The sequence below is a fragment of the Megascapheus bottae genome, chromosome 2 (genome assembly GCF_031878675.1).
Source record: "Megascapheus bottae isolate mThoBot1 chromosome 2, mThoBot2.hap1, whole genome shotgun sequence".
NCBI classification, from domain to species: domain Eukaryota; kingdom Metazoa; phylum Chordata; class Mammalia; order Rodentia; family Geomyidae; genus Megascapheus; species Megascapheus bottae.
The window spans coordinates 40247626-40259813 of NC_143510.1; the positions used below are offsets into that span (position 1 = coordinate 40247626).

Sequence of the window (12188 nt, forward strand, 5' to 3'; positions counted from 1 at the left end):
ATGCTGGTCCCAGAGGTTGAAACTCAGAGCTTGGTGCTGTCTCTGAGCTTTTTTTATTTGTGGCTAATACACTATACCACTTTGAGTCATAGCCACAACTCCACTTCCTGCTTTGTGGTGGTTGATTGAAGACAAGGGATTTGTCTGCCAGAGCTATCTTTGAACAGCCATCCTCAGATCTCAGCCTTCAGAGTGGCTGGCCTACAGGAGTGAACAACCAGCGCCTGGCTCTGTTTTTGATTTTTCTATAACCACTGACACAGCATTTCTGCCAGCTAACGACATAACTCATGAGCTTTCTTCATTCTCCTATATGTCTCTCATGAAAATACTCCTTAACAGTGTTTCTGCTCTTTTTCAGGCCTCTGTGTTTTTACAGTTTCCAGCTGCTTCCTCTTGCTCTCCCAGTTGACAGTGATGTTGCCTCTATCAGCATGCTTAGCCATGTTTACAATGCAAACACTGTCATATCTCCTCCCCTTGGATTTCAACATGGTCTTTGAAAATTAGAACCATTTCCACAGAGGAGCTACATTTCAATTTAGCTAAACATTCTACAAATGATAACTTTGGTTAAATGGCTGACTACCTCTGCATAGTTTTCCTCTTCTTCTTCTGGCTAGAGAATATATTTTAAGCACAGTTCCACAGAATATGATATAATAGGCATGTACTTTTTGTGCATGTGAAGGCTTTCTGATTGTCAAGTCCAGTTTTCTGTCGACACAGTCATCTAAGAGGAAAAGGGTAGAGTTGATGAGAATTGTACTCTTGTATTGCCTCTGATTGAATATATCACTCACTTTTCTCTATTTTCCCCAAACTTGCACTGCCTAACATTATACTAATATTTCTGGTCTTTTAAGGTCAAAGTTAATTTCATCCCATTTCACTAGTGGTCAGTCTTTAAAACATTACTCAACTCTTCTCTGGCCTATTTTTTCTTTCATGGTAGCATTCTTAACAAAGCCATCTTGTTATTCAGTAACTATATCATCAGTTTTTACTCTGTGGTTAAAAATTAAAACCAAATATTAATATGCAACCTGTTCACTTAAATGTATAGAAAGTCCTTACTTTTTCGATATTGACTGTAGTTTATGTATGAGTTATAATCATTTTCTGATTTATTGTTACAATATTGAATTTAAAATCAGGGACCAAATGCAAACATTATTTGGTTACAAGATTAAAAGATGAATGCATATTTAATTAAGCTAACACTCATCTGTTTCTGTGAGATCTTACTATTAATATGTTGGCATCTTGATAATCCTTTTTGTAAAAGTATACATTTCTCACACTAATTTCCTCATGTCCATCAAACCATTCCATTTCGATGTGCCTATAAACCTGCATTTTATGTAGCTTAAGTTTGTATAATCTCAAATATTTAATATCTGTCCAAATTATGAGTCTTTCTATCAATATATTTGGTGAAAAAGGCAAAATTATATATAGTTATTTAATATGCAATTATATCAAGTGTATAATTGATTAATACCATAATATCATGAACATGGAGTCAGAACATAGTTTTCTCCACTAGCCATGGGAAAATCTAAATTACAATATTGTATAGATTTCTTAAGGCTGTGTTTGGTTTTGAAACATTTACAGAGCCAGGCAGATTTATAGTTCTAGCTCATCACCAACACATCATCATAAACGATCATGAACTTGAGATCACCTCTTTCTCTCATTTTCAGTTTAGTTAAAAAGAAAGTCTTAAAATGTTGATTTTCTTGAAGGTTCAAGAAATATTTAAGGAAAAACTATGCTAATGTGGGTTTTCTTTTTACCATCTCAAATAACAATCTATATTTACTTACCTTTCCTATCCTGCCTTTAAATGATTACAATTCACATGATTTCACTGTGCACCTTTCTTAGGTAAAGGTATCAGGAAGATATCTGAAGGAATAAATCCTACCCAAAAGATTCACCCAATAGAGGTACTTGAGCCTGGAGCAGAAAATATAGTTCACCTAATGACTAAGAATTGGGCTGATAATGATAGCATTTTCCAAGATGTAATTGAGACGAGAGGGAGAGGTGAGAAATGAGATTCTATTTGGGGTAGTCTTAGCTGATACACCTGTGTCCTGTGGATTAAATGTTACTATATATCCTATGTTCAAGTCAAAACACAGAGGACATCAAATACATGTCATAATTTCAGTTTACATGGGAATAACATTTCAAAATTCTGAACATGCAAATCTTTGCAATAGGCCAAGTTAGCTCTTACTGTTGTTTTTATAACCGGAGTAATCACTAAAATAAAATCATCTGTTAATTGACAACTATCTGTTAATAATACACACTAAACAGAGAAGGAAAATGAAAGGAACCCCAAAGCCAAAGAATCTCCATGGTGATCTGCTTGTAACTAAGGCAACTTATGCTTCTGCTTGCTTCCTGTGGCTTTAGCATTTAACATCTGCCTCCACTCCCCTTTCTGATTGATATCTGTCCTCAGAATCAAAGGCAATGTGCGTCCTTGATTATAAGAGAGGATGCCATTCACTAGTGGTCTTCCAATGAAATGGCCTTCAGGTGACTTTTTAATTACCTGAGCTCATTCAAAACAAAACAGGGAATGGATAATTCGTTGACTTTTGTTTTTAAAAAATGATGTCTGACTTTTCCTAAAGGTGACATAAATACTGAAGTTCCTTTCTAGAGTTCAAGGATGTGACTTGTCTTTATTTAACAGAATATGCCGGTTTGTATGAAGACATCTCCACTCAAGGCTGGTTTATTGGGCTGATGTGTGCGATTGCTCTTCTCACATTAATATTGTTAACTGTTTGTTTCGTGAAGAGGAACCGAGGTGGAAAGTATTCAGGTAAATTATTCCCTCAATGATTTGGGGCATATTAAATTGTGTTTTCTGAGAGCAATCTTCAGAGGCTTTTCCATTTTTTTAATTATAAATTTAAGTCAAGTTTATACACAAGTTTATACACATATTTATCTATAAATCAAATTAACTAAACTAAAAGTAGAGAGAGGATCTATATTATCTCTAAATGATGATTTGTTTTCCAGTTTCTGATGATGGAGACAGGACTTGTCAGAACTCATGATACTTTCAAGGTTCTATTTTTGGTCGCTAAAATATAAGAGATGCTGAAAAGACATCTTACTTACCAAATCATACTTATGATTTTATATCCTCAGAGGAAAGGTATTACCCTTAATGCATCTCTGTAAAAATATATGATCTTGATATTTTTTTGTCAATTGTGCGGCTTGAACTCAGGACTTAGGCACTGTCTCTGCACTCTTTTGCTCAAGGATAATTCTCTACTAATTCGAGCCCTAGCTCTATTTCCAGTTTTTGAGTGGTTGATTGAGATAAGGTCATGGCAACAGAACCACAATATTTGCATTTATATTAATTTAATTCATGCATACATATTATTTTATATAATTTTAACGCATTCATATTGTTATGAATATTGGATTAAGATGAAAGATTTCAATTGAATGTGATGATATTCAGATTCTTGCCCAGTAATTCATCCACAAATACTTACGGAGAGTCTATCATGTGTGTATAGGGCCATAAAGCATAATTTTCAAGTTTTTATAAAATTGCATGTATGGGCATGGTGGTATGAGCCTATGATTCTAGCATGGGTTCAGATATAAACCTTAGCTACTTAGTGAGCTCAGGGACCACCGAGGTTATGTAGAACCAACAGACTTTTATTTTTGTTTGCTGTTTTGTGTTGGTTGCATGTTAGAGACCTGCGAGAAGCCTGTGATGTCTTCAGAAGTTAGTTTGGCGCATTTTGTCTTCACAGAGAAACCAAAGCTGGAGTCTTCTAGGAGGCTCCTTGACATTACAACATTGAGGAGACCTCCATTGTTTTTGGTTTCAACAGAAATGTAACTGAGTGTGATAGATAGAGCCGCAGAGGAAGTAACAGGTCTCAAGTCATTTGGGACAAGCCTCATCTTGGCTTCAAACTGTCTTTGCCTTACGGTGTTTCTGCTTTCATTGATTCCTGTTTAGTGAAAGAGAAGGAAGATTTGCATCCAGATCCAGAAGTTCAGTCAGTAAAAGATGAAACTTTTGGTGAATACAGGTAAACGGAATTTATTCTTTTAAAATGTATTGCAACACATTGAACAGGTTTTTGAAATGGACAAAAATATTTTTTAATGATGGTTGCAAAAAACTGTTAATGTCTTTATAATGAGTATTTTATTGTCAGGAATGGTGATGCATGCCTGCAATCACAGCAGGAGAATCTTGAGCTCAAAACCAGCCTGAGTCACAGAATACGGCTTTGTTTCAAAAACAAAGACAATGTAACAAATTACCAAAAACTAACTTTTTTTCTGAACAAACTTACTCATAAGTATTTGTTAAGTATAAGTACTTAATAAGCATTTATTGGTACTTAATGAGTATTTATTAGTAAGTGACTTTAAATGATTCCCTAACTAAAGAAAAGAGATTAAAACCTATCTACACATACTAATTGCACTTTTTCAGCACTGATTCTTTTAAAAATATTATTACTCATTTTAGGTTGTAAAAAAAATTAACAAAATCCCCACAATTCTAGCCAGAAATTGTTAACAAATGTAGCATCTTATAGAGTTTTTGCTTTGGGTAAAAAATGAAGGAAACAATGAATGAATTGTAGAACTTTGTGAATTATGCTCATTGAGATTCAATCATCAGTTGTTTGCATATCAGTCATTTCAAATATCTAAAGATTTGCACAGAAAGCATTTATTTACTCCAGCCTGGCTTTGCTGTATACCCCTGGCTCCAGAGTATCTCAAGACATGGCAGCTTAGCTGCAAAATCCCTCACCAAACTCCTCGTGTCAACAGGAAGCTGAAGTGTATGACTAGCAGAGAATAATGTTTCAGTTATTCCTAAAGACACAAATCATTTAGGGCCTCCTCAACATGCAACAGGCTTTGTGACTCTTCTTTCTTGATAGTGTGGATGCGCATCCTGGCAGTAATAAAATCTCTTAGTGCTTAGGAGTGAGTCTGGTGGAGTTTCAGGTGTATTGTTTTTTGTTCTCTAGTGACAGTGACGAGAAGCCTCTGAAAGGAAGCCTTCGATCCCTCACCAGGGACATGCAGGCCACAGGAAGTGCTGACAGTTTGGTGGAGTACGGAGAGGGGGATCAGGGTTTGTTCAACGAAGATGGATCCTTTATTGGTGCTTATGCTACGTCGAAGGAAAAAGGATCTGTTGAGAGCAATGGAAGTTCCACTGCTACATTTCCACTCCGGGCATAAACACAGCACACACGCACATGCACACACACACACACACACACACACACACACACACACAGACTCCATTCTGGCTCATTCCAAACCTTCCATGTTTATCTGGTCAAGGAAGCAAGGATTTTTATGTAAGAGTAGAAAGATGTGGGTAGCTTGCATCCTGGATGCAAATCCTGCAACTGTGTTAGAAATATAGTACTGCCCTCAAAACAACAACAACAAACTCAAACGTAAGCACTCCGGGCATATGTTGTATTTTTATCTCCATTTTCAGGTGCTCAAAACGCAGAAAACAAACGACATCCTGTACTTAGATTCACTTTGACTGAACTCAAAGTGACCATTGAATATTCTCCCTATCTGCTTGAAATTCCCCTTCAGTGTGTTTGCCTACATGTTGATATTTTGTGAGTTTATCTCTGTATGCACATTTGTATTCAGTCTCCAAGGACTCTTAGTCCTTAGTGGATTTACTTTACTGCAGGTTAAAGGATCAAAAAAATTAAAACCCACATTGGTGATTTAAAATGTAAACATGAATATGAATATGTTATTCAAATCGTATTGAATGTATACAGTTTAAATTTATTATTCAAAATTTTGGTAGTGAAAGTCTTAGGTGAACATTGGACTAGTATTTATTGAGCTCCTATTTCCCCAGAGATGGTCATGTTTAAAATGAGTTAAAGCTTCATCAATTTCAAACCTGAGTTCATTTTTATTAATTGTATCTTATCAGTTCTGACATTCACAAGCATCGACTTATTGTGTTTTGTATCTAGACTAACATAAGCTACGAAGGGAGCAGTGGTGAAAAGTTTATTTTGTCAAGGACATGCATGGTAAAACTACAGCCTGGATTTCTGTTGACTATCCATATTTCTAAGTTGATTTTTTTCTATTTTATATTCCTATAATGGTATGTGCATAGATTTTTATGCTTTGTATATATTATGTTAATATTTACACAATTAAAATATAGTGTTTTATTTAAAGGGAGAACAATGCTGTACAGTTAGAATAGTTTGTTGTCATTTTCATCATTCCAAGTCTATAGTCTATAACAAGAGATTCGGAAAGTGAAGGTTTTGTATAAAGCATTTAGAATCTGTTCTTACAAAACTTTCTTTCAATTTCAAAATAATATATATAAATACTGAGGGAAATGTTTTCATATTTTTCAAACTAAGTTTTTGTTGTTGTGTCTACATTTACCTAGACATCAATAAAGAAAACCTGTTGATAGTAGAATTTCCTATACATGTTTGTCTATATCAGATTTTAAATGTATTTATGGTGAGATTATTATTTTTTTTTCTTTCTGTCAAAATTAGTAACAATTCAGAGAATTTATTTCTTGGCATGTGAGCTACTGGTAAATGGTGAAGGAAAATGTTTTAAAAACAGATTATGCATACATATCAGTAAAATGTAGAGTTTAATTTCCTCTTTTTTTGCTTCACCCTGGTTATTAACTGTGTTTAAATGAAGTTGAACTAAAGATTTTTATATTTAAACTGTAGTTATTGTTGTATACTGTTAAATCCTCAGTTGTTGATTTATGTGATCCATTATATTTCCTATGGACCCAAATTAGAGGCATTTATAATGACTAGTGCAGTAAATCCCATCCCATATCTAATTGTCCTTTACAATCTCATATCTCCTCTAAAATATGTAGGCAGGATGTACTATTTAAGACCTTTTGTTTTTTTTCTTTTGGCTCAGATTTTGGCCATATCCCTAGAAGGAAATCATAAATGGAGAAAACTATCTTTATCTTCTATCCCAGGTACATCAGGATCCAGACATCTCTCAGTGCAACTTGAACTCTCTCCTTAAGTGATTTCTTAGAGTGTGATTTTTCTGGAAGAAAAACTATTGTACACTGACTTACCCTGGATGAACTTACAGTGTTCAGCTACTGAGCAGATAAAGATTGGGACTTTCAAGTTTTAATTGTGCTAGGATTCTACTTCTTCTTCACGATTAGTGAAAAAGTAGTTTGCAGACGGTCACAGAGGTTAGAAATCATATCTAGACATTCAGAGTAGATACATTGGGAATTCCATTGTCTTTCAGTCAGCAGTTAGCACAAATACTGAAATGTTTACTACTCAGATTCATTGCCTACATTTCTCTGATAAATAAGGACATTCCTAATCTTGTTTTCAGAATGGTCCACATTGACAGACATGAAAAATGATATTGGAATATGATTGTCACTTGCTTTCTTTCCCTCTGGTTCCCTTTCCTTCACACATCTAGCTTTTGTTTGAAATCTTCAGCACATAAGGATAAAAGGACCATGACTTCCTGATTGTAATTAGAAAATTGTATTATTCCTGTGTTTCAGGAACTACAGTGTATCTTAAATTTTAAAAACCCAAGTAGGTAAAAATCCATGTTGCTAGTTTCTCTCAGAAACTGAGAGGAAGTCTGTGACATGCAATATAAATGATCAATTATCAATTATCAATGGCTGATAATGGCTTGTAAAAATCCCCATTGAGTAAGACAGCAGACACTCATTAGAACTTTACACTTAACGGGATTACAGTTGTGTTCTGTTAGTCTACTGCAATATTATATTAATATAATGGATTGAATAGAACCTCAAGGATTGCCAAAGGGGAACTATCCCAACATCAGGAAAATCCATATCCTCTTCCTTCTTCCAGCACCAATGCTACACATGAACCTTTAAGCAAGGTTGTTTTAACTCCTTTGCTTCAAACTCTCTCCATTCTAAAGTGCTAATGATAATTCTCACAGGGTGTTCTTTTGTATGAAGAAAAATTTGCAAGTGATAAAAGTTAAGATGCCTTTTTACTTCATAAACCAACCAATGATCATCCAGTTGTGTATTGAAAAGTTACCCTTACACACACCAACCCAACATTTTCCTGTGAGCACATAAATATATTTTTATAGAAAAATCTACAGAAAATAAATTAAAGCTGCCATTGTATGATTTGCACATGCCATTGGAAAAAAATAATCAGAAGAAAATTAAGCAGGGTCTTTGCTAAACAAAATGGTTTCCCACTAATCTTGCATGCCTATTTATAAGAAAAATGTGAATGAGGTGGGTTTATTCTGTTGGTATAAAGGCATCTGATATTTTAGATGTACCCATGTTTATAAAGAATGTAGAGCACAATGAAATTATGCTGGGAATCTCAAATAATATTTTTCATCCTATTTTATACTCATGGAAGAGATAAGCTAAAGAGAGGACAATAGTAAAAAAAAAAACATTGGTGTGTGTTTTTCTAAGCATTGAAAACATAATTGCCAATAGAAACTCCAGGTATGTTTACATTCCATTAAGGTATAATCTTTGTAACACTTTTCAATTGGTTGTAATGGAATTGGTTTTAAATCTGTGCTAGTATCTATTCTAGTGTTCCTGTAGTGAAATAGAAAGGGTTGAGCCAAAGCTCAGGCTGATTTGCATCTAAAATGATTTGCTTATCATTCAAAGACACCATAGGGCCGGTTCACCTGATAACCTTTTGAAAACTTAGATTAATATTTATGGTAGAACTTTAATTGCAATGTGTTTGTATTGTAAGTGGTGTTTGTATTGTTTATCAATATGTATGGTTCGAAGATATTTTCATTATACATGAAATTCAGCTTTCCAAATAAAAGTTCAACTTCACATATTCTGAAAGAAAGTTTGGATTCTTTCCTGCGAATATCCTCATTTTCCTCTCCCAAAGCTGCTTCCTTCCACTATACTTGGAATAGTACTAGGATTTGTTCAGTTATTCAAACTGGAGACCCAGGCAGCACTCTCCCCACCAAGACTAGCCTTACTGATCCCGCTCTGGTCCCTCACCAAGTTCTGCCTTGTCAGCCCTCTTCTCTGCATTGTCTCCTAGGGCCAGATCACATGAACAGCAAGTGGTCTTTCTGTGTTTCCCTACGCCTGTTCCAGCCAGGAAAGGTGATTTTCTAAGTGGAATTCTGTGCTCTCTCATTCCTCACGATGAAAACCAACATGGGGGAAAAAATAAAAGGTGCCTTTCCATTTCTTTTTGTATAAGAACACCGCTCTTCCACTGGCCTGCAACACTGTAACATATCTTCACGAGCAGAGGTTCCCTCATCGCTGAAGTGCCCTCTCTTCCCATCTGCCTCCTCTCTCCATGCCAGTCCTAATGTCTCCATCACACACCTCCTTCCCACACCTACACCGCTTCAGATTCTCCAGCCCTATGTTGGTCTTGTGACAGTTCTTGGGTGGCACCCTGGCCAGTGTCTCTTGCCTTGGCACAATGAATGGCACGTGATGTTTTGAGAGTTTGCCTGGCTCCCTTGGGTGCTCAGCTTGGAAGAGTGAGAGAGGTAATACCTCATGGAACAGACACTTATCCAATGGGGGAAGGGAACTTTCTTCCCTTCCACAGGATGGTCTGCAGGGAGAAGCAGTCCTGTACATTTCCCAGAGGCTGGGATGGTTCCTGCTGTATTCTAAGTTACATGAGAAAAAGAATTTTGTCTTTTTTTTACTGCTCTACTGACATTTGCCTAAAGCACAAAGGGGAAAAATACAATAATTTAAAATCAGTAAAAATCTAGTCTGTCTGTGAAGACCTATTGACAAATTTCGATTGAACTAAAACCTTGACTAGTGCATGAATAAACCTGAAAACTGAAGACATGATTGAAATAAAAAGAATGACATAAAATAAGTGTGAGGCCAAAGCTTTCTCTAATTTTGCTGTTTTTTTTTGTGGGGGGATGTAGTGGGTACATTACTTCTTGAATATTGACAGCCTTTCCCGTGTTTTTCTCCCACTTTCTCTCCCCTAACCCCTCTCAATTATCTTGTTTTTCCCCTTCCTTATTTCAAATAAACAAATAAATGCATATACAATATACCAGATACCAAAATCAGATTCAACAACATGAGATAATATGTAGGTAAAGATTCTGTCACTAGATGATAGCATTTCAAAGTAATACACATAGTTCTATAAGGAAAGCATGCCAGAGGGAGAGTGTCCTTATTTTTGCTTTTTGTTGTGTTTCCCTGTATTTGAGCATCACCATCTCTGTATCTGGGGCTTATTTACTTTTCTTATTGAATTAATCAGTATAATCTCAATATTACCACTGATAATTTAATTCTGAGACGTTTTTGAAGGGACCAATGCTTCCCAAGTCTTACCAAAGCATGATGGAATTATTCTTTCATATATATATATATGTATGTATGTATATGTATATATAGACCTTTATTTGTAATTCTTTAAATTCCTGGTGGAAACAAATAAACGTGATCTCTGAATTATTTACACTATTATATTTTTCCAACAAGTCAGTATTTCTTACTTCTTTATTTTTTTGTTTTTTTGATATATTTTTATTGTAATTAATAGAAGGGTTACATTATATTCATCAGGTAGATGGTACATTACTTCACAAATATTGATACCCTTTCTCATGTCCTGTTTCCCACTTCCCTCCCCTCCTTCCCCCTCACAACTTGATTTCCCCCTTCCCTCTCCTATTTCAAACAACCAATTAAGCATATATAAAATATATCAGATAACAAGGTGAAATATTGTAACAATATGTGATAACCAAGGGACAGTAAAAGAGATGAGAGATAACATAGTACATCGAGACAACAATCAGTCATTATATGGCTTTAGTTTCTATGTCCTGGAGGTCCTTACAAGTATTTCTTACTTTTTTAACTTTAGCATATATAAATAACCCAAGTCCAATGGTAAATTTTCTTTCCAGTGTACATGTATACATACGAAATATAATAGAAATACCCTCTATGTTTCAGATCTTTAACGGTCCCCAAAAGCCCACATGCTAAAAGCTTGGCTGCCAGCAGCTGTGTTACTTTGAGGAAAATGCAATAGGAGAAATTTACATAATTGGGGGAGTGGCCTAGAAGTTGCTGGAACAATGGCTCCTCCCCTCCTTCTGTGCCTTCTCCAGGAGCCTCGCAGTGAGCAGCTGGGCTCTGTCCCAGGCTCTGATTGTCCACAGATGCAAAAGCACTGTAACCATGGGCAGACATCTCCGAATCTGTGAGTGAAAAGTAAATGTATTCTTACTTGAAAAAATAAATCTCAGGAGTATTTATCCCAGCTTTGAGAAAGGTGTTTCAGACGTAATCATATCATAGGGTTGATGTAATCACACAAATGAGTTTGAATATAGAAATACCTGGGAAAGTGCCTGCCTGTTTGCTTTTTAACGTAAGGCCAATCAGAGATGGTGGCATTTTAAATTAAACTGCCAGCTGAGAATATGTAAGTTATGGTCAGTTTGATAAATCTACAGCAAAGCAGGAGACAATCGAAATAAGCTATTTTCAAGAGGGTAACTAGGTGAAAAGCAGTAAGTGCCAAATCAAATGGAACAGAGAGTTCGGTACATATGAATTAGATACTTTTACATTGAGAGTGGTTTCCAACAATGTAGCGTCTGTTTCACCTGACAGCCTGGTTTTAAATGACCCCTAATTAGGTCTTGGGCGTTTTCTTTCTGTACATCTGTGACAGGGCCCAAGAATCTGCATGGTTCTTTAGTTTTTAGGGGCTGTTACTGATGATGGGGCAGTCATACCTAAAGAACCAAAAGCCTGTCAGGATCAGAAAACTATCACTTAAACCTGATCAAGTTTCGGGGCTAATGGAATGAAGTCGTTAATATAAGGATGTTTCATCTGTGTTCTGAATATTCTTTTTTTTTAAGTAAAATGTTGGGCGTGGGGTATAGCTCAAGTGATAAGGATCTCATATCTTCTTATCTCCCCATCACCCCTTAAAACTGCAAGCCCAGTGAAATAACTCCCAGTCCTTTCTGGATTACCCTCCTAGCATTCCATACATTTCTGCTTCCACATGCTTCTGCCTCTGTGCCTTTTGGCTTCAGGG

At 35.8% G+C, this 12188-nt stretch overlaps 1 protein-coding gene across 4 annotated transcripts in view; it reads left to right on the top strand.

Annotated features, from left to right (window-relative positions):
* Positions 1-5727, top strand: part of Chl1 (cell adhesion molecule L1 like) — a 172466-nt gene extending 166739 nt beyond the window's left edge. For 3 of the 4 annotated variants that reach the window (XM_090324171.1, XM_090324145.1, XM_090324154.1), the window contains 4 exons: positions 1894-2055; positions 2720-2851; positions 4028-4100; positions 5064-5727. In XM_090324171.1, the coding sequence (XP_090180297.1) occupies positions 1894-2055; positions 2720-2851; positions 4028-4100; positions 5064-5280 (584 nt within the window). In that variant the 3' untranslated portion in view covers positions 5281-5727. The remainder of the gene's footprint in view (positions 1-1893; positions 2056-2719; positions 2852-4027; positions 4101-5063) is intronic. The other variant, XM_090324163.1, reaches the window with a different exon arrangement.
* Positions 5728-12188: the final 6461 nt, after the last annotated feature.